This window comes from Phyllobates terribilis, unplaced genomic scaffold (assembly GCF_046119375.1).
Source record: "Phyllobates terribilis strain yellow unplaced genomic scaffold, ASM4611937v1 Scaffold_4__5_contigs__length_816908805, whole genome shotgun sequence".
In the NCBI taxonomy this organism is placed as follows: Eukaryota; Metazoa; Chordata; class Amphibia; order Anura; family Dendrobatidae; genus Phyllobates; species Phyllobates terribilis.
In genome coordinates, this window is record NW_027362764.1 from 143,894,239 (window position 1) to 143,917,864 (window position 23,626).

The 23,626-nt window shown below is 46.4% G+C and overlaps 1 protein-coding gene across 9 annotated transcripts in view; it reads right to left on the bottom strand.

Annotated features, from left to right (window-relative positions):
- Positions 1-23,626, bottom strand: part of LOC141265127 (ATP-binding cassette sub-family B member 5-like) — a 1,418,963-nt gene that overhangs the window by 1,071,394 nt on the left and 323,943 nt on the right. For 2 of the 9 annotated variants that reach the window (XM_073677804.1, XM_073677806.1), the window contains exons 6-9: positions 5,303-5,494; positions 5,057-5,228; positions 3,686-3,810; positions 3,433-3,607 (exon numbers count right to left, since the gene is read on the bottom strand). The exons of the other annotated variants lie outside the window; for them this stretch is intronic. In XM_073677804.1, the coding sequence (XP_073533905.1) occupies positions 3,433-3,607; positions 3,686-3,810; positions 5,057-5,228; positions 5,303-5,494 (664 nt within the window). The remainder of the gene's footprint in view (positions 1-3,432; positions 3,608-3,685; positions 3,811-5,056; positions 5,229-5,302; positions 5,495-23,626) is intronic. 9 annotated transcript variants of the gene reach the window in all.

Below are 23,626 nucleotides of genomic sequence, written 5' to 3' on the forward strand. Positions count from 1 at the left end.
ATTCAGGTCCGGACCTGGCAAGCATTTTCCGTCAGCCATATGTTTATACCTGTCTCCCATGATTTTTAAATTACTCAAAACCCCCCGCTACAACAAGGCGAGCGATGAAGCAAACCATTACTCCTCAGGAACTCCCGAAGCCCCCTTTCCACTAAAGGTACCAAACTGTAGATGGTAACCGTATGCACCAAAGAATGGTGACCTGCCAGTGGACTCCTTACGATGGTTATTAATGGCAAATTCTGCCAACGGTAAGTAGGATGCCCAATCCTCCTGATTTTCGGAAACAAAACACCTGAGATATGTCTCCAAATTCTGATTGACTCGTTCAGTCTGTCTATTAGACTGAGGGTGAAAAGCAGAGGAAAAGGACAGCTTCACGATCTCAATTATAAACACCTGAGCAAGTGTCTTGCCGTTTGGAAGTGCAGGTAGTGTGACGAAGTGAACCATTTTACTGAACCTATCTACAACCACCAAAACCACCATTTTGCCTTCAGAAACTGGTAGGTCAGTAATAAAAACCTTGGACAAATGTGTACATGGCCTACTAGGGATAGTTGGTGGAAGGAGAGCACCAGACGAATGGGTATGCAAAAACTTAGAACGCACGCAAATACTACAAGCCGATACGTGTTCAATCCTGGCCACCAAAAGACGAGAGAGGAGGTCAGCGGTTGCCTTACCACCTGGATGACCAGCAAGCACTGAGTTATGATGTTCCTTATTAACTCTGTGGCACAGATTAGATGGTACAAATAACCTTCCCGGAGGGCAGGAGGCAGGGGCGACCCCTGAGGCTCCAACAACTCACCCTTCAGTTCAGGATATAATGCCGAAATGACTACCACCTTTTGTAATATCGGGGTAGGGTTCTCATGGTCACCGCCAGACTGCTATCTAGGCAGAGGTACATAACCCAGACAAGAAGGCCCCTGAGAACGTGGTCTCACCCGTCTATCCTGAAGGCATCTATCAAAACATATAGCCAATGATATGGCAGCCTCCAAGGACTGAGAGGTTTCATATACTGCCAAAGCATCTTTCGACCTTTCAGTAAGACCCTCACAAAACTGATTCTAAGAGTCATTCCATTTAGAATCCGTTGCCCATCTGCGGAATTCAGAACTGTACGTCTCCACTGACCAATTCCCCTGCTGAAGGCGACATAGCCTAGACTGAGTCAAGGTGACTCGGTCAGGATCATCATAAATGAGGACCAGGGCCCCAAAAAATTCCTCCACAGACTAAAAAAAAAAACATATACAACCAAACCAAAGTGTCAGTTTTTTTTTTTCTTTTCAAAATGTGCCCGGCCTGTTAATATGTCATGCCAGGTGTGGGAAAGACTATGTGCAACACAAAGGGAAGGTGAAAAAGGGGCCCAGACTCTAGAAAACAGAGGAAGTGGAGACCCCCTAGTCTGATCTGATATCACCCGGTCTCCCCTAACCGTCCCTATATTGGTTCCTCACCAATCGCACCTAGGAACCTAAACCCTGCATTACCCTAGCACTAAGCCCTGGCTAGGGATGGTGGGGGATGAGCTCGTCTTGTGTGTGTGGCCACCAAACTGCTTCTTCCTGCCTGTTGTGGTGCTATGCCTCCCTCTCCCTGTGTGCTGCAGTCCTCGCTCTGCATGTCACCTTGCCAGGTTGGGTCAGTGACTTCATCGTCCACCACCTCGTCTTCCACTTCCACACCCTGGTCCTCCTCCTGACTTTCTGGCAATTGTGTCTCATCGTCATCCAATTGCACTTTCCCACCGTCTCCTTCATGTGACCATGGCTGCTCAAATATTTGGGCATCGCTATATGTGTTCTCCTCTTGCCCCGCTTGAAGTTGGCCAGGCGAGAGGCCCGAATGTATAAATGGAAAAGTGAACAGCTCTTCTGAGTGTCCAAGTGTAGGATCAGTTGTCTCCGGGTACTCGGCATGGTGGGAGGTAGGAGGATCAGGGTGTAAAATATGCGGTCCATATTCATATCTACTGAGACTTGACCATGTGGAGGACAGAGAGGTGGTGGTAGTGGCAAAGTGACTGGCATCTTTATCTCCTATCCAACCAACAACCTTTTGACACTGCTCTGAGTTCAATAGTGGTGTGCTGCGGTCCCCTAGTAAGTGGAACAGGAAGGTCGGGCGACAAGATGTGGGTGCTTGTTGTGGCACAATTTTAGCTTGCCCACGGCCTTGGCCTCAATCTCTGCATGCACTATAACCACTTTCACCACCACCATGTCCACTTTCCCGTCCCTTGCCACGCACCTTGCCCATTTTAAATGGAGGCCAAAATTTTCCCACAGTCGCTACAAATGGCTGGATTTGTACCGCAGTTATATGTGATAAATATGACGGATGCCCACAGTCTTAAATAGCTGGCTTTTAGTTTCCTATTATTCACAGCGACCACGCGTGAATAGCTTCACTGACACACTACTGCCAAACTGTAAATGGAGGACAATATTTTCCACGGTCACTACAAAATTTCTGGATTTTTATCGCTGAAATATGGGATCACATCTGATGATGGAAAAGATCTGGCTGTATTCTGCTGTGCTAAAAAGCAAATGGAGCAGTAAAATGTTGAACTCTATTACATTTTTAGAAAATAATCAGGATTAAGATTAAAAAAATAGCCATGGTCCCTGATATCTGGGGCTATGTTTACGGATATCTGTAACAGCAGGAGCAGACAGAATGTGTAATGGACACTATTGAGCTGTATAGTGTTCACAATCTGCCTGCCTAACTCCTGCTATCACCACTGAATATATGCAGTTGGATTAGTCCTCAGAAGGACTGTTAGTTTAGGTGGATATATATATATACTCTTGGAGTACGTATATCTAACTATTACACTGTCAATTCTGTCACTCACACAGCAGCACCTCTCCCTACTCTGCCTGTCTATTAGTAACGAGCCTAGCGTCACCAGGTCTTATATAGACCCAATGACTTTATGCAGCCAGCCAATCATTATAATGCCGTAACCAACATGGCTACAGCTTTACAGTGCATGGCAAGCAATCCCTGAATTCTCATTGGCTCTCTAAATGGCACGAAACATGAAGGGCGGGGACCCGAGCTCCCACCTGAGCAACCCGGAAATATTTCTCACTGCTCTAAATGCTCGGCGAGTACCGAGCAGTGGTGAGCATGCTCGCTCATCACTAGATATGATCTTTTGTTTCTTGCCTTAGTGCCATCAGTTTCTGGCCTAAAAGGTTCTTTTTTATATTTAAGTGTAATATATAATGAATGTCATTAGAATTACAGTATAGCTTTACAAAATACATGCAGGGTATTTTATTTAGTGGCTGTTTGAAAATATTTTAAAATCTCAGGAATTTTTAATAGTTTTGTTTTTAACAATATTTAATTCAATTTTGTTTCATATTTTAAAAAAGTATATTCCCTAAAAACACTTACCACAAGGGCATCTCCAACGGTATATCCCTGATCTCCCAAAATAAGAATTGTACCATACCAAAATCCTAGCCCATATGAGGCATAATTCACTAGACACATAAAGCCAAGGGCAAGCTGGGATGCCATGGCTTTCTTGATGCCAAGTTTTTTGGCCTCTCCCAAATTATTTGTGTATCTAAAAAGGAAAACAATGACATATGAAGTTCAACATATATTATTAGCTTCATGCATTTCTTAGCACTAACAAAAACACCTTTTTATTTCTTTTTCTTGTCCTCCGAACGCCACCACTGTCCTTATTGAGGAGAGGACCTCTTCAGCCACTGCTCCGGCTTTAGCATAAGCTGTGAGCTCCTTGCTTGTCAGAGACACCATCATCTAATTGCAAAGTAAAACATAATTTTTATAGCTTTACAGGATAACATTTTTTAAGATAATCTACGTCAAACAAATAAAAATATTTTTTAAAAGATCTGTAAAAAATCTGTAGAAAAAAAAATTAAAAGGAGCATGGTTCAAATGAACAATTTGGCTTCATATTTATAGAGTTTTACTCACTAAAGTCTTCATGTCATACCACAGGATATGACATAAATGTCTGGTAGGTTAGGGTCCACCTGATCCCTAATCACTTGGAAAACTACCAGATCCAGGTGATGTTTGAGTGAAGAAGTGGCCACATGTCAACAATTTTCCAGTTTGAGGGAAGTAAAAGTTGAGCCAGCTTGCAAGTGGCAAATGACTGTTATTAAGTATGTATTATTGACCATTAGACTAGGGTTACACAATGACTATGCTAATCACACTCTGATCAGAATTTGTTCAGAGGGTGATCAGAAAGTGATCCAAATTTCTCATAGGTGGAGAAAAAAAAAAGTTTCTCCACCCTCTCCATTCAGTCTGTCTGTGAAAATCGGATCACACTTGGATGGAATCCTAGAGTGGTCCAAAGTTTTCCACTGATCCATAGACTTGAATGGATGAATATCAGACTCAAGCATACTGCAATATTTTTCCTCAAACTACTCGGAAAATGACTGATAGCACTCGCCTGATATTATTGTTAAGGGACACTCGATGGGTGTGTTCTCCTCTTAATTGTCTGCCGCCAAATTGTATATAGAATATATACGGCCAGAGAAATCAGAGATGAGCACTGAGTAGTGTCAAAAATGAGTTCTATTTCATTGATCTGAAGACATAACATTTTATAGGGAAAATTAGGGAGTTTCCAATATGTGAAGACATTGTGACTATACAAACATCACGTGTTTCTAGTTCAAAGTTAAATCAGTGTTGTCAAGCTAACCTCATTGGTTTTGAAACAGTCATCTTTATTAGCTTATTATTGGTTTCATGCTAATATAATCTATTAGCAAATTACGGAACAATCAGATTAGCTGTCCACACAGGCAAATGCATATGCATTAGAGCGGTTTCTAAGTGGATGCTACAGTTTGGTACAACATGTAAAAGTCAATTTGTATTTTGAATATCTCCTATATAAGTATATATATATATATATATATATATATATTAATATATATCATTTCATCAAATATATTCACATCCTTAGCATTATGACCATGTGCACGAGCCCTTATGGTAAAAATATAGTAGTTACCTTTGAAAAAAATGCTGCCGATATTGACATTAGTGGACTTGTAGACATATATACTAATGCAAGCTGCCACCCTTTTACCAATGCAATTACTAATCCAGCTATACATGTTGTAGAATTTTGCAAAAGATGGCCAAACTTATCTCCAATCCCATCATTAATTTTATTGATGTCTCTAGAGATTAAGAAAAAAGATATTAACTAAGGCAAGAAAAATGTCAACATTAAAAGTATCTCTGTTACTCTTACTCGGTGAGATGACTGTTAAGTTCTCCAGACTTGGTAACATCAAACCAACTCATGTCTTTGGATAATACTGAATGGAAGAATGTTTGGCGCATTCTTCGTGTCTGTCTTGCAGCCGCTAGAACCCAAAATGAAACTTGTACATATCCACAAATCATAACCGCAGCTCCTATACCAGCATAGTACAAGGAGAACCTATAGAGAAAAGTAATTGCAGATAAATATTACTCAGAAACTATGACACACATCTCAATATCGGAGTGGCCATGACATGTAACTTCTAACTGCTCAATCCAATAAAAAAAAAACTTTAGTGAGACAGTTCCAAATTCCGCGTATTGTCATTTATTGCCCAAATTTATTTTGAAAAAAAAAGATACATAATGGTTGTCATTTCTTTCATTGTAGTTTCTGAATATTCTGTCCTTATGGCTGTGCTGTAAATATATGGCTCTGTGAGACGCTGCCTCTTCAACCTGTACTTACAATGGCGATGGTTGCAGATAGCTTAACCCAGCTGCAGGCACACACGTTGTGAAAAATCCAGAAGAAGGTTTATTTTTCTTGCATGAATCTTGTGAGAATGCATACATAACAGCAGGTAAAAATAAACTTTTCCTCAGACAGGCTGTGAGCACATGAGCTCTTAATGGTGCCAACATGGTGAATGAGGAAAGACAGGAAAAAGAAGGGAGGGGTTAGCTACAACACAGTCACATGAGAGGGAGACAGGGTAAGAGAAGTGACAAACTTAAGGAAGGAGAACCTTACAGCAATGCAATAACCAGCAATAAATGGAAACTGTAATAACTCCAAACATGGTCCATAAATTTCTCATTCATTGGACATAACACTCCCCGTCTGAAATCTTTAGATTTCAATAATTCTTGTCGTGGTGTCTTTTGGGGTTGTCACAGAAGACCTGAAAAACAAAGAAATAAACAAGCATACAACAATAACAACAACAGTTGTAGTCCAACTTTCCGTTGGAGGCCTGAAGTTTTCAACAGCCGGATAAACCAAGTCCAAATGGAAACCCATCTTCAGATCGGGGGAGCCGCAACGTGCAACGTTTCCACCAACCCAACAGTCCACTGGAGAAAGTTCCGAAGTTCCAACATAGCTGGAGGCATATGGCGGTAAGCTGTGTCCAGAAGCGATGTCCTTCATGTGATGCCTTCTCCCATGAAGCGCTTGGTGGTACACGTCAGGTGAATACCAGTCTGCACAACTGGTGACCAGCTCAAGAAAGGTCCAGAAAGATGGGGCCTCAGCTTCAACTTTGGAGTCACAGGTATGCTGCGTATAGAGATGACAGGTCTGGTCTCTCCGTCAGTGACTGGTTCATCAAATTCAAATGTGCTGCCAGCATTGACAGCACAAGGGTCCTCAGGTACAAAACATGGAAACGACAGCCAGTTGTTGTCACGAAGGCTGGGTGCAGCCATGAGTCCTGTTTCTGGGTGAGTTGGATGCAAGTCAGTGGAGATATGGTGCCACTGTTCAGGGGAAACTTCTGTAACCTCCACCACTAGTACAGCAGCACAAAGACCAAGTCTTGGAGCAGTGTGAGCAGGCCTTGAGGCTAATTTGATCCTGTCCAGGACAAATTCACTATGTACCTTGTTGACGGCTTCTGAGGTCTTCAGGTAGGCTACTGCAGATATGACCCTTGTAGATGCGTCAGAGAGAATATGGACTTCTCTTCTTGTGGTTGCTGAAAGAGACCTTAAGGCAGAGCCAGATAGGAACGAGATGGGATGATCCAAGATCCTTGGAGACGTTTTCCCTGTTTTCTTCCTTTGTGGTTTCTAGGACGGAAGTGGAGTGTTCCAATTCATGTACTCAGCGGTCAACTGTCTCAACAGAATCTTGCCTTGAATGGTGTTGGGCACTATAAACCCGAGAGGATCGCAGATGCTGTTCACAACAGGTGAGACTCCTCGTTTGGTGAAGTGTTTAATGCAGACTGACACCTGGAATGAGAACGTGTCCTGTTTATTGTCCCAGAGCAGACCAAGGCTGCATTGCATAGAAGGAACGTCGGAACCTAGATCAAGATCCTTTAAACTCGTTGTACTGTCCTCAGATGGAAATGTCTTTATTATCTCCTGGCTGATGTAGACGATCTTGTGAGGTCTGAGGTTTGCTGCTAACAACATTTCCTATGCTTCAGAGAGCAGATCAATTGTCTCTTTACTTGAGGGTAGATATTTAAGCACATCATCTACATAGTAGTTCTTTTCCACGGATAGAGGTGTATCAGATCCATACTCTCTCTCACCTTCCTGGGCTGTCTGTCTCAGTCCACAGATTGCTGCAGCAGGTGAGGGGCTGTTCCCAAAGACATGCACCTTCATTCAGTAGTCTATGACCTTGTTGTGGATGTCACTGTCCTTGTGCCGTAGGAACCTGAGATAGCTTCCACTGCCTTCTCTTGCAGGTACCAGCCGGTTGTCTTCAGTTGAAGAATTGAATGCCATTGACCTGAGGTTGTCATCCAAGGACGGGAACCTGTTTATGTTGTTAGAGTTTTCTTGCTGCCATATACAGTTACTCGGCTTCTCTTTCACCCAGTAATGATTTGGGCATGGTTGAGATTGAGTGTTGCAACCATTTGGTGAGACATGAGTCTTAAATGAGAAGATCTTTGCAGGTCTCTTCATCCTTTCCATGCAGACATCACCTATGATAACCCAGCCTAGATCAAAGCATTGAACAAATGAAGCATCATGTGGCCCGTTGATTTGCCGATGTACCTTGTGTAGCCACAGAATGTCTCTCCCAAGCAGAATCAGGATATTCACACTGTTGTCAAGAGCTGGAATCTTGTTGGCTATAGTCTTTAGATGGGGGTGACGAAGAGCAGACTCTGGAGGTGGGATCTCCTCTCTGTTGGATGATATTTGATTGCACTCGACCAAAGTGGGTAGGGGAAACTTCACACTGTTTTCAAGAGAAGATATTATAAGTCCATTGGCTCTTCTCCCAGAGACTTCGGTAACACCATTACAGGTGCCCAGAGTGTAGGGGTGAGCATTTCCCTTTAAGTCAAATAGATCAAAGAGTTCTGACCTTGCAAGGGATAAGTTGCTCTGATCATCCAGAACGGCGTACATCTTTAAGGTTTTCTCTGGATGGCCCTTAGGATGCACGTTCATACACGACTTGTCACACAGGTCTTCTGGGCAGATTTCTGTACATGAAGAAGATATTATGGTTGGACTTGCCGCTTGCTCTGCATCCTCCCTGCCATGCCTTGTGGTGGGAGAAGGCTGAAGCGGTGCAGAGTCAGGTTGGGATGGATGGGGCGCTTGTACGTGGTCCTCAATGTCGCACTCCAAACACTTAATAGAGATTTTACAGTCTTTAGCAAGGTGTTCAGTAGATGCACAACATCTGTAACATACCCCAAACTTCTTTAGAAGCTCCTTACGTTCCTGGAACGGTTTCTTTCTGAAACCGATGCACTTCTTTAGAGGATGTGGCATCTTATGAATGGGACACATACGATTAGGATTTTCGATCTTTTCACATACCTCGCTCTTGTCCGGAGCTGGTGAAGGTGTGGGAAGAACATAAGTCTTCTTTACTGACACTGGACTGCTGCGGTTTCTGTTGCTTGAAAATGGAATTTCATACTTGGGAGGGAATGAACCAGGGCCGGGTTCTTCATGGAAAAAGCTTGGGTCAGTCTTGCACTCCGCAATATTTTTGATAAACTTACAGAAGAAAATGGAGAAATCGAGACTTGGTTTTCCCTTTTGTATTTTTTATCCAAGCATGGCCCACCTATCTTGGATGTTGAATAGTAGCTTAGAAGCTATTGGGATTACTCCACGAGCAGAGTCCAGGTAGCTGAGGCCAGGCAGATGCGGGTCTGCTTTAGCCCGCTGAAGCTCTAACAGTAGGTCACTGAGCTCTTCAAATTTTAGACTGTCCTTACTGAATATTTTTGGAAAATCCTCTAGACGCTTGAACGGGGCATTTTCTATGGCCTCAGGACTACCATAGCTTAGTTCTAGTCTCTCCCATTCAGCAGTGAGACCAGACATTGGATTACTGATGTGGACAGATTTAAGACTCTTGACCAGTTCTGTGGATTGTGGCCCAAGATCAGCAGGTCTAGCTCTTCAGCAGCGGTGATGCAGAGGTCGCTAATTGCGGTTTTAAAGGTACATATCCAACCTCTGTAGTTTTCAGGTTGATCATCAAACCGTGTAAGACCGGTCTGAGTTAGTTTGCGGCGAATCATGTACCTTGCAAAGGCAGACATGTCAGCATTATCTGATTTTGGAAAGACAGTTACTGGGTGGGTAGCATTGTTCACACAGTCTGTGGTGTTGTGACTTAGGAATGCAGGAAAGTATGGTGCAGCGTAGGCAATCAGTCCAGTAACCAGCTTAATGTGCATAGTTTCTGCCACACATGGAGCTGGAACTTTGTGGCTGACCGAAATGTGATGACTTGCCTGCATATTGGCCTGCATGTGTGCTTCTGTGTGTAGCGTTTGGTGAGGTGCAGGGGCCTGGTACATTCTGGTGCACAGAGGAAGATCAGGATGAAGGGTTGGATGCAGGATGCTGCTAAATGTTCCACGCCCTGATGTCTTAGAGGAATGTCTGTGCTGTCAGGAAGGATTGATGGAGCCAGGGGTGCACTCTTTTGGCTTTGTACGTAGTCTCTTGTACGCTTAAGAGAGTATCAAATTCACTTAAACTGATGCTGTCTCTTTGGCTCCCATTGATGCTTTGTTCCAGGACCTTTAACCTTGCCATGGCTGTGGCGTGTTCACATTCCTCCTCTAGGACCTCTATTTCTACTTTTTGCGTGCTGCGCTGGCTTCCATTTCTGCCTTCTTTTGTGCAAAGGCAGCTTGTACCTTAGTAGTCTCGGCTTCAGCACATGCTCTAAGGCTGCGTGCACACGATGCGTTTTTCATGCGTTTATGCTGCGGAATTTCCGCAGCGTAAACGCATCAAAAACGCATGGTAATCTGCACCCCATGGTCCCCAATGGCATTCCGCAATGTCAATGCACATGCTGCGGATATTTCCACAGCGTTTCTGCAGCGCTCATAAATCCGCAGCATGTTCATTAATTTTGCGGAAGCGCAGCGGAAGCGCCGCCATTGACTTGCATTGAGACGCATAGAATGCACGTCTGTACATTTGTACAAGCGGCTTCTATGCGTTTCTATGTGCGGATGGTACCCAGTTCTGGAGGAGAGAAGACTCTCATCCAGACCTGGGTACCATTGTACCTGTAAAAAAAAGAATAAAATAAAAAATAAAGTTTATATTCACCTTTCCGACGTCTTCTCTCTGCATGCCGGCAACGCTGAAGGACCTTCGGTGACGTCACAGTCATGTGACCGCAGGCCCTTCACCGCTGAGGAGCGAAACGGCGTTGGAGTGGTGTGAGGGGGGTAGGGTATGTTCACTTAGTACTTTTTTTATATTTATGTGGTCTCCCATATTTGGATTCATTATATGAATTGCTCAGGATCTCCCCATTAGTGAGAGCCTGCTTATGGCAGGAATTTAAGTAAATGTATGGTAGCTGATCTTCCCTGAATGGATATTCTGTGATGAATTAAATTAGATTTTTCCTTTTATTTATTGCACAAGCACTTTATGCTTAATGATATATGCATGGTATATATATTATTGTCATCACATTTCCACTTTTTAAGTGACTACACATGCCTAATTTATAATAGTGTGGGATTCCTTTGGGCTATTTAATGTGCTTCTCTATATATGGCGGTATTTATAGCAATAATTCAACACATATTGTTCTGCTATTATTATATAATTTTTACTTAATCTCTCTAAGTTTGGATAATAATTATTGATAATCAATATATTTTCTGCACTGGCACTTTATTTTTTACATTCTTGGTATATATTGACACTATACCGCCATATCTAGATGAGTATGTTTGTTGAAACGGTGATTATGAATAATTTACCTAGTAATTAAATCTATATATATTTTTCTTTTATGTGATTGACCCATCTGATTGCATTTATTGTGAGCATCCTCCTTCTCCCTCTTGAGTCTTATTTTAATTATGTTTTATATTAATTTTTAATGTTGGTCTTGTTGTCTGTTTTTATTTCTTCATGTATTCAATAAAAATTATGTATTAATAATTGTCTAAATTGTAGTTCTTTATATCTCTTTGTTGGTCTACTTACTGGGACTATGATGAAGTCTACATTGTCTGCATCAAGCAGCTATTATTGTGACTCCCAAAAAAGTTGTTCTTTATTTAATACAGTATATTAGCTTCAAATTCTATTTGCAGATGAACTTTTTTGCACTGATAATGAATAGTGTTGAGCGAACATGCTCGACACTGCTCGGTACTCGCCCGAGCATCACGCTACTCGGGATGTTCGCCGAGCACCGAGCATTTCCGGGTTACTCGGGCGGGAGCTCGGGTCTCCGCCCTGCATGTTTGGTGCTCTTTACAGAGCCAATGAACATGCAGGGATTGCCAGCCAGTCACTGTAATGCTGCAGCCATGTTGGTTGTGGGCATTACAGTGATTGGCTGGCCGCACAGCGTCACCTCGTGTATTTAAAACGGGGCGCCGCCATCTTGGACACAGTCGCTCCGGATTAGACAGTGTAGGGACAGCGCTGCTGATTTAGGGAGAGATATAAACTGCGAAATAGTTAGTGTAGGGTCTGTAAAGGCTGCCAGAACAAACAAACAGTCCTTTTCAGGACTAATATCCATCCCAGATACCAGGCAGGCAGGCTGTATAGGAGACGCAGTGGTTATACCAGCAAACGCTGCATTACAGTCCTGTGTGCTCCTGTTGCTGAAATTGCTGGACTTAGCACCAGGTCTCGGGGGCCAGGAAAAATCCTTTTTTTTTTTCATCTAAATCCTCCTTTTTTTTCCTCCTTCACACTGTACAAATACCCGTCTTATTAACCTTTTGGTGTGTCCCCCCACCAAAAAAAAGAGTGTCTCTGATTTTTCAGACACAAATATAACTGTTGAAAATAGTCTGGTGTAGGCTAGAGAAACAGAAGTGTTGTTTTGCACTTCCACGGTTCAAACCTCTGTATTATCCATTTTGGGCCATTTGTATCTAAAAAAAAAAACAGTTTGAGTGTGTCGCTCACTGTTCAGCCGCAAATATCTCTATTTAAAAAAGTGTGGTATACCCCAGTAAACAATAACTGTGGTTTTGCCATCCCACGGTAAAAAATCTCTATTATTCAGCTTTTGGTAGTTTTTTTCCGTAAAGAAAAACAGTAGTTTCTCCTGACTGTTGTGACACAAAAATATATCTGTTGAAAATAGTCTTGTGTAGGCCCGACATCCCAGTGTGGTTTCGCAGTTCCACGGGTCAAATCGCTGTACTATCCAGTTTTGGGCATTTGGTATCTAAAAAAAAAGCAATTTGAGTGTGTCGCTCACTGTTCAGCCGCAAATATCTCTATTTAAAAAAGTGTGGTATACCCCAGTAAACAATAACTGTGGTTTTGCCATCCCACAGTAAAAAATCTCTATTATTCAGCTTTTGGTAGTTTTTTCCGTAAAGAAAAACAGTAGTGTCTCCTGACTGTTGTGACACAAAAATATATCTGTTGAAAATAGTCTTGTGTAGGCCCAACATTCCAGTGTGGTTTCGCAGTTACACGGGTCAAATCGCTGTACTATCCAGTTTTGGGCCTTTGGTATCTAAAAAAAAAGCAATTTGAGTGTGTCGCTCACTGTTCAGCCGCAAATATCTCTATTTAAAAAAGTGTGGTATACCCCAGTAAACAATAACTGTGGTTTTGCCATCCCACAGTAAAAAATCTCTATTATTCAGCTTTTGGTAGTTTTTTCCGTAAAGAAAAACAGTAGTGTCTCCTGACTGTTGTGACACAAAAATATATCTGTTGAAAATAGTCTTGTGTAGGCCCAACATTCCAGTGTGGTTTCGCAGTTACACGGGTCAAATCGCTGTACTATCCAGTTTTGGGCCTTTGGTATCTAAAAAAAAAGCAGTTTGAGTGTGTCGCTCACTGTTCAGCCGCAAATATCTCTATTTAAAAAAGTGTGGTATGCACCAGTAAACAATAACTGTGGTTTTGCCATCCCACGGTAAAAAATCTCTATTATTCAGCTTTTGGTAGTTTTTTTCGTAAAGAAAAACAGTAGTGTCTCCTGACTGTTGTGACACAAAAATATATCTGTTGAAAATAGTCTTGTGTAGGCCCGACATCCCAGTGTGGTTTCGCAGTTCCACGGGTCAAATCGCTGTACAATCCAGTTTTGGGCCTTTGGTATCTAAAAAAAAAGCAGTTTGAGTGTGTCGCTCACTGTTCAGCCGCAAATATCTCTATTTAAAAAAGTGTGGTATACCCCAGTAAACAATAACTGTGGTTTTCCTCTTCCATGGTTCTAATCTACTCTTTATTATCCTTTTTCCATTGATAGTGCAAGTGTAAGCTATTTTACTTCATTTACAATGGACAAGGCGCGTGGCAAGGGACGTGGAAGTGGACGTTCTGGTGATGGTTCGTGCAGAGGATGGGGCCGTGGCCAAGGTGAAAATGTGCCACAACCAACAGCCACATCTTCTCGCTCCCACTTCTTGACCGAATTACTAGGGAAGCACAGAACAACACCAGTATTGAGAACTGATCAGTGTGAACAGGTTATTAATTGGATAGCAGACAATACTTCCAGTTACCTGGGCACCACCACCTCCGGTCTGTCTTCCACACGGTCAACTCTTAGTAGCCGTGAGTCTCGATTGCATACTCCTCCTCACCCTGATGCTCCTTCCTCCCACCATGCCGAGTGTCGTCAGACAGCAAGTGATCCCACACTTGGACACTCTGAAGAGCTGTTCACTGGTCCATTTCCATGTTTGGGCCCCTCGCCTGATACGCTTGAAGAGGTGGAAGAGGAGAACCCATTGTGCGTTGCCCAAATATTTGAACAGCCACGGCCACAGGAAGTCGACGTTGGCAATCTGTCACAAGAGGTGGACGATGACGAGACACAATTGCCAGGAAGTGAGGAGGAGGATCGTGGTGCGCAAGTGGAAGAGGAGGAGGTGGTGGATGATCTAGTAACTGACCCAACGTGGAAGGAGGACATGCAGAGTGAGGCCAGCAGCACACAGGGGGAGGGAGGCAGAGTACCCCAACAGGCAGGAAGAAGCAGTGTGGTGGCCGCAGACAGAAGGCAGGCAACCGTTCCCCGTAACACCAACATGAGGGACGTTGCCAGTACAAGCGGTAGGTCTTCCAGGGTCTGGAATTTTTTTAAAGACTCTGCTGATAACCCCAAAAAGGCCATATGTTCCACCTGCCATGCCAGCATCAGCAGGCGTGACAAAACAACCAGCCTGACCACCACCAGCATGATCAGGCACATGGCAGCAAAGCACCCGACTTTGTGGGGCGAAACCCAGGGTCCACGACCAGTGTCAGCGGGTGTCACCACTGCTTCTTCCACTGTTGTGCGTGCAATAGAACCCCCTGTTTTGTGTGCAAGGCAATCCCCTGTCCATACTGCATGTAAAGATGCCCCCTCCTCTCAGTCTTCACTTGTTATGGCAGTTTCTCAAGAAACAGCATCAACGTCCACGTCCACGTCCCACCGCAGCGTTCAATTGTCCATATCCCAGACCTTTGAACGAAAGCGGAAATTCATAGCTAACGCCCCACAGGCCACAGTCCTAAATTCGCACATTTCATGACTGCTTGCATTGGAAATGCTGCCTTTTAGGCTGGTGGAGACGGAATCCTTCCGCAATCTTATGGCGGTGGCCGTCCCTCGGTACTCGGTCCCCAGCCGACACTATTTTGCCCGGTGTGCCATCCCCGCACTACACAAGCACGTGTCCCAAAGCATCTGCCGTGCCCTCAACAACGCAGTTACTGGAAGAGTCCACCTGACAATGGACACGTGGACAAGTGCTTGTGGCCAGGGACGGTACATCTCTCTGACGGCACACTGGGTAAACATAGTGGAAGCCGGGACCCAGTCGGACCTTGGGACGGAACACATCCTCCCCACACTGAGGATTGCGTGCCCTAAGTCAGTCAGAGTTGCCCCCACAGTGTACAGCTCCTGTGCATCCTCCTCCTCCTCCTCCTCATGTTCAGCCTCCATCTCAGATATCACCACATCAGTTACAAGCTGGAAGCATTGCAGTACTGCCTCCGCCAAGCGGCAACAGACTGTGCTGAAACTCATAAGCTTAGGTGATAAACCTCACACTGCTTGTGAGTTGTGGACAGCTGTGAAAGAGCAGGCAGATCTGTGGCTGAGACCGCTGAACCTACATCCCGGCATGGTCGTGTGTGACAATGGCCGTAACCTGGTGGCGGCTCTGAGGCGAGATGAGATCACACACGTACCATGCCTGGCTCATGTGCTTAACCTCGTGGTTCAGCGGTTTCTTAAATTGTACCCCGAGTTACCAGATCTGCTCGTGAAAGTACGCCGCCTGTCAGCTCATTTTCGCAAGTCGGCTACAGCTTCCGCCGCCCTTGCTGTGTTGCAGCAGCGTTTGCAGCTTCCGGCACACCAACTGGTGTGTGATGTCCCCACATGTTGGAACTCTACCCTCCACATGTTGCAAAGGATTTGTGAGCAGAAGAGAGCAGTTGTGGAGTACCAGCTGCAACAAGGCCGTTGATATTCAGGTCAGACTCCACACATAAGACCTCAGGAGTGGACCTGGATGTCTGACATATGTACCATCCTGACAAACTTTGAGGAGGCCACCAAGATGGTGAGTGGCGATGACGCCATCATTAGTGTCAGCATCCCACTTGTCTGTCTTTTGCAACGCTCTCTGCAGAGAATTAAAGAGGAGGCATTGCAGCCAGAGTATGATGAGATGGATCAAGAAGCCGTAGCGGGCGATTACACACAGCCCAGCCTCATCTCATCCCAACGTGCATTGGGGGACAATGAAGGAGAGGAGGAGGAGGAGGAGGAGGAGGAGGAAGAACAGGAGCTGCTATCATGCGTTGTAGACGGTAGTACCTGTACAAGTGTCATACCGTCGGTTCAGCGTGGGTGGCCTGAGGACAGGGGGGAGGAGGAAGAGGAGGAGGAGGAGAGCATGGTCAGTCGTCATCTTGGTGAGGACATGGAAATCTTGCCCGTTACCAGTCTGGCACGCATGGCTGACTTTATGTTACGCTGCCTTAACCGTGACCCTCGCGTTGTCAAAATGTTGGCTGACAGTCATTACTGGTTGGTGACACTTGTAGACCCCCGCTACAAGGAGAACTTTCACTCTCTTATTCCTGAGGTGGAGAGGTCTACAAAAATGGGGCAATACCAGAAGGCCCTTGCTGAAGAACTCTTAAAAAAATTCCCATCTGAACACGCTAGCGGCAGAGGTCACAGTTCGTTGCCCAACCAAGGCGTACAGGCGAGAGAGATGCAACTCCAATCCAGCAGAGGCAGGGGAACACTGTCAACGTTCTCGGACAGTTTTCTGACACCCGCCCAGCTTACAGGCCCTGAGGCGCGGGGTACTCTCACAAGGAGTGGAAAGTTTCAAAAGATGGTGAGGGAGTACCATGCCGATCGTAACAGCGTCCTCCGTGATTCCTCTGTGCCTTTTAATTATTGGGTATCCAAGCTGGACACTTGGAATGAACTCGCTCTGTACGCCTTGGAGGTCCTGGCCTGCCCTGCCGCTAGCGTGTTATCGGAGCGTGTTTTTAGTGCCGCTGGGGGAATTATAACTGATAAGCGCACTCGCCTGTCAACTGACAATGCTGACAAGCTGACCCTTATCAAAATGAACAAGGGCTGGATTGGGCCAGACTTCTCATCACCACCAAATGACAGCAGAGTAACATAAAGTCAAATCCACTGTGTTATTTCGGGAGGTGTATTCACATGCACCGCTTCACACCCACACATGGGTATACGCTTCCTCGTTTCGGCTATTTAATCTTCTTCTCCTTATCCTCAGCCTCTACCACCACTATACCACCAGGGTGCCAGCATTGCAAGTTCCTCCGTCCTTATTTTTGGCAGCTTTTGCTTGCAAGGCATAAGCAAATACTATGGGACACGCACTCCCCAATAATGGGACTTATGTTTGTAATATGCTGTACTGCATGGCTCTTGTAAGGGGCATTGCAAGTTGCTCAGTCCTAATTTTTGGCAGCTTTTGCTTGGAAAGCATGAGCAAATACCATGGGACATCCACTCCCCAATAATGGGACTTATGTTTGTAATATGCTGTATTGCATGGCTCTTGTAAGGGGCATTGCAAGTTGCTCCATCCTAATTTTTGGCAGCTTTTGCTGGGAAAGCATAAGCAAATACTATGGGACACCCACTCCCCAATAATGGGACTTATGTTTGTAATATGCTGTACTGCATGGCTCTTGTAAGGGGCATTGCAAGTTGCTCTGTCCTAATTTTTGGCAGCTTTTGCTTGGAAAGCATAAGCAAATACTATGGGACACCCACTCCCCAATAATGGGACTTATATTTGTAATATGCTGTACTGCATGGCTCTTGTAAGGGGCATTGCAAGTTGCTCCGTCCTAATTTTTGGCAGCTTTTGCTGGGAAAGCATAAGCAAATACTATGGGACACCCACTCCCCAATAATGGGACTTATGTTTGTAATATGCTGTACTGCATGGCTCTTGTAAGGGGCATTGCAAGTTGTTCCGTGCTAATTTTTGGCAGCTTCTGCTTGGAAAGCATAAACAAATACTATGGGACACCCACTCCCCAATAATGGGACTTATGTTTGTAATATGCTGTACTGCATGGCTCTTGTAAGGGGCATTGCAAGTTGCTCCGTCCTAAATTTTGGCAGCTTTTGCTGGGAAAGCATAAGCAAATACTATGGGACACCAACTCCCCAATAATGGGACTTATGTTTGTAATATGCTGTACTGCATGGCTCTTGTAAGGGGCATTGCATGTTGCTCCGTCCTAATTTTTGGCAGCTTTTGCTGGGAAAGCATAAGCAAATACTATGGGACACCCACTCCGCAATAATGGGACTTATGTTTGTAATATGCTGTACTGCATGGCTCTTGTAAGGGGCATTGCAAGTTGCTCCGTCCTAATTTTCGGCAGCTTTTGCTGGGAAAGCATAAGCAAATACTATGGGACACCCACTCCCCAATAATGGGACTTATGTTTGTAATATGCTGTACTGCATGGCTCTTGTAAGGGGCATTGCAAGTTGCTCTGTCCTAATTTTTGGCAGCTTTTGCTTGGAAAGCATAAGCAAATACCATGGGACACCCACTCCCCAATAATGGGACTTATGTTTGTAATATGCTGTACTGCATGTGACGCGCCCCCTGGGCCGTGTGTACACGTGTGTGGGATTCCCGGTGCCGGGTCTCTGGGGTCTGTAGTCTCCATGGCGGTGACCCGGTCCCGTGGCTCAGGCTGGTCAAACCATTGGCAGTCTTTCTTAGGTTTTGAGGTTAATTGTCCGACTGCGCCACCCGTGGATTGCGGTCAGGGAGTACCACCGCTGCGAGGCAGACCACTGAGGCTGGTGTTGTGTGCGCAGCATAGAATGGGATAACTCCCCTCGGGAGGAGTATAGCCTCAGGGCAGTGAGTGTGGATGATGGGGGTGATGGTGCACGAGCGCAGCAGGAATGACTCCGAGTCTTTGCAGTGCAGTTCAGGGTCTTTATTGATGATTATAAGGTAGACCCTCCCGGGAGTACTGGCTAGCATAAGAGGCCTGGTCAGTCTGTGAGCAAGCAGGAGTTCCCCTGGCCAGGTGGAGTTGTAGGCCTCCCCGTCTGTCTGCACTCTTCCTGGCTATCTTGCTGTAAGCGGGTAGAAGTAGCCCACATCCCTGAGTGTACCGTGTAGTGCTCACCCGTATGGCTGGTGACTTGGGGCCTTCTGTTAGCCTCCGCTCCACGACGGCGGTGCTGGTCCCTTGCTTGTGACTGAGCCTCCGGGCTTCTATCGCCAGAGGACCTGAAATCCCCTGCCGGCTGGTTTCTGCTGCTGGATATATAAGTCCTCACAGCTTCGGACTCCTGTGTCCGGTTCCTATTGTTTTCTGCCAGGGCGAGCTCTGCTCAGCTTCCAGCCCCTGGTCTTTAGCTCCTAGCTCCTACAGAGCTCCTTGCTGTTACTTTCCCTTGCTCTCACTCTGACTCTGACTGTTCTCTGACTCACTCAACCCCGCCCCAGATCCAGTTTATAAGGGCAGAATTCTCCCCTCCCAAGATTGGGGCAGGAGGATGTTGCATGTTTAAGGGATCCTGACCAGGAAACCTCCCACTTGCTCTCCGATGTAATATCTCTATTACTGTGGTGACCAGACCCCTGGGGTGCCACACATGGCTCTTGTAAGGGGAATTGCAGTTCCTCATAATTTTTGGAAAGCCTTCCATTCACTGCTTAGGCCAACAGTGCATGGGAGACCCAGTTGCTATAAATGGAAAAAAAGGTTTAGTTAACGCCCTCTGACCTCCATGTCATTTCCAAGGGGCATTGGAGTGGCTCGAAATTTTTGGTAGGCATTGCACTCACTGTATGCCCTATAACTGTGTAGCCGAACGGCTCCTTTTGTTACAGAAACATATCCTACAAGACATATCTGGTTGACTGGCCTGATATTGATATGAATGGTCCCTGTTCCTCCTGCTCTTTCTCCTTTGCCACTACCTCATCCATCATTTATCACCTGAAGCTTTGTTTTAACGGGAGTCATAGAACTTGGATAGTAGCAGGAAAACATCCAGCAATCCTCGGAGGAGGTAGGATATGCGCCAAAACGCTGACCACCTCAGGCCTAGCCGCTACTACATACATGCGCTTGCATTACAACAAAACAAAGCAGATGCTAACTTCTATCATCCTCATCATGCTCCTCACCTTGGCACTCTCAACTCCCCTGATGGAGAAGCCAGGGCCCACCGGAGGAGTCTGATAGTCCGGTGGGCTCGGCCAATGCTGCCCTAAAGCAGGCCAGGCTAAGAAAAGTGTGGGAAAGGTTAGCGGGACAAATAGGGGTGGCTGGGGACCGAGTATGGACACCCGGCCACCCCCTGGAGGCTGGGGAGCAAGCGGGGACACCCAGCCACCAGGCGGCTGGGGACTGAGTATGGATACCAGGCCGCCGACACAGCCATGGCGTGGTGGCCAGATTCCGCCTCCACATGCCTAAAAGGCCCAATTTAAAGTGCAAGCAAGCAGTATGGTATTGCAGCCTGGGGGTGGGTGGGTGGCAGGCTGTATACTTGCGCTTGCATTGCAAGGAATAGGAGATTTACAATTGAACACTGCCCTGGGACAAGGACTTGAATGGGGATAGTTGCCAGTCTGCAACGACAGGTGCAAGGTGGCAGGCATCTTCGCATGTACCATGAACAGGGGTTTGGCATGCACACACTACAGCGGAATAGGCTCTCCTTCCCACTAAATGCACTGGGGAGGGCACAGGTAATGTTTTGGTATACGCGCTTAATCTTATGTATAAGGCACACCAGGACAAATATGGGCAGCTGGGGACTTAGTATGGATACCTCGCTGCCGAAGCAGCCATGAGGTAGTGGCCAGCTTCGGCCTCCTCCAAACTAAAAGGCCCCATTTCAAGTGCAAGCTAGCAGTTTGGAATTGCAGTCTGGGGGTGGGTGGCAGGCTGCACACTTACACTTGCATTAAAAGAAAACATAGCAGATGCTAACTTCTGTCATCATCATCATGCTCCTCACCTTGGCACTCTCAACTCCACCGATGGAGAAGTCAGGGCCCACCGGAGGAGTCTGGTTCTCTGGTGGGCTCGTCCAATGCTGCCTAAAGCAGGCCGGGCTAAGAAAAGTGTGTGGGGGGATGTTCCAAGGAGAAATAGGGGCGGCTGGGGACCGTTTATGGACATCTGGCTGCCCCCAGGCGGCTGGGGACCGAGTATGGACACCCGGCCGCGGGGCGGCTGGGGACTGAGTATGGATTCCAGGCCGCCAACACAGCCATGACGTGGTGGCCAGATTCCGCCTCCACATGCCTAAAAGGCCCAATTTCAAGTTCAAGCAAGCAAGCAGTATGGTATTGCAGCCTGGGGGTGGGTGGGTGGCAGGCTGCATACTTGAGCTTGTATTGCAAGGAATGGGGGAGGTACAATTGAACACTGCCCTGGGGCTAGAACTTGCATGGGGATAGTTGCAAGTCTGCATCTTCTGATGCGGTAAGGATCACTTATGATGGGCACACTTTTAGACAGTGACCTGGGAGTCAGAGATGCTTCCAGGGGTCTTCCCCATGCTGTTCCCTTGTCTTTTCAGCACTTTATGCATGTGTCACACAGCACATGGCCAGATAAGGTTGTAAAATGTTAAAATGACATTTCACGGTGAATGCATTTGTCATAGTTGAAAGCAATACAAAAGTGCAAAAACGCATAAAAAATGCTACTTGTGAACATAGCCGAAAGTGTGGAGGAGTATTTTTGTTTTTGGTCATTTATTTTAACTTATACACAAGTCTTTACCCTGGAAAGGATGTTCCTTAACATATTTCACAGGAAAAAAGTTTCACTTTCGTTTTTGAACGTTTTATTGTGAGCCTGTAAAAGTGGCTTAATACCTCTGACCACGTTGTTGACAGCAGTGACCTGGGGGTCAGAAATGCTTCCTGGGGCGATCCCCATGCTGTCCCCATGTCATTTGAGCACTGTCACTATCGTTTTGGGCACTTGTTAGGCTTTTAAAAGACTGCCGGGGGTGCCACCGCAAAAATGCTCGAGTCTCCCATAGACTAACATTGGGCTCGTTGCTCGGGTCGAGCACCCGAGTATCACGGCGAGCTCGGCCCGAGCTTCGAGCACCCGAGCATTTTAGTGCTCGCTCAACACTAATAATAAACACAATACAGAAATCATAATGGTGTAGCCACTGTGGAATGTGCAATGAATTCCCCGATATAGAAAATAAAGAATAGAATGTGACACTTTCAAGAAAAAGATGATAATGATGACAATCGGACATTATCAGCCACAAATCTCCTTCCTCCTTCATCCACCTGATGATGCGTGCTGAAGAACGATGAAATGACCTTCAGATAGGGGAGGAGAGTGGTAGGTTGTAGATGCTGAGTGTAGCATCGGCGTCTCTGCCTCCTGCCGGGCAGAGACGCCGTTCCCCTCACCGCCGCAGTCCTGGTCCGGCGTCTTCCTGTTTCCCTGTTGCTGTGGGCGCACTGCGCGCAGCTTCCCGGGCACTGTACTTAGGGCGCGCGCTCCTTCCCTCTTAAAGGGGTCTTGCGCGCGCCATCCTAAAAAGTCCCCAGCCAGTGGCCGGAGGACTTCTCCTATATAAGGCACCTCCTCCAAAATGGAGGTGCCTGTGCAAGGTTGTTGTTCCGTGTGCTAACACTTGCTTCAGCGTTCAGGTCCCGCTGCCTGTCAGTCCTGCCCGCCAGTCTGTCTAACAGTCCAGCCCACCAGCCTGTCTACCTGAAGCACCTGCCAGTTACCTGCCATGCCCACCAGCCTGCCAACCCGGAGCACCTGCCAAGTAACCTGTCGTGCCCGCCTGCTTGCCTACCCGGAGCACCTATCTGGCTATCAGCCATACCTGCCTGCTTATCTACCCAGACCACCCGCTAGCCTGCCTGCCGTGCTCATCTGCTGTACTGGTCAGCTCCTGTCATCTGATCCGTGGGAGTCACCTGCTCTCACACAAGGTTGGTCCCAGAGATGCACCTGGTTCACCTGTCTGGTTCCTCCCTTGTTCACAGAGTCAACTAATCCGCCGTGTGACCTGGGTCAGGCCGAGTAGGCACTTAGTCACGCCCCTCTGGTCCCTCCTTGCACCAAAGCACAGAGGTTCCACCGCCCAGACCAATAACAGTTTGCACAGGCCATGGAACCCTGTGGCCCCCAGGCTCCTTTGCTCTCTGACCTGCACGAGGAGGTCTCACGTCAGAGATCCCAACAGGAAACTATCCTGTCTTATCCGTGGACTGTCAACTCCCGCCTGGACACGCTGTCCACCCCGTCTGTGTCCGTCTCAAGCCGAGCGGCACCCGCTCTGGCGGCACCTCAACCCAGTGGCGCTGTGGCACCCGGCTTTGGACCCCAGCTCTCTGCGCCTACACGTTTTGGTTGTGACCCCGTCTTATGTCGGGGCTTCATAAATCAGTGCACGCTGCACTTTGAACTCCTGGCACACCAGTTCACCTCCGACCAGGCCAAGGTGGCGTTCATCATGTCTCACCTCACCGGGGAGGCATTGGCATGGCTAAACCCTCTGTGGGAAAGAGGGGATCCCCTGGTGTCCGATCTTCTGGCTTTCCTCGCTGCCTTCCGGAAGGTCTTCTACTGCCTCCTC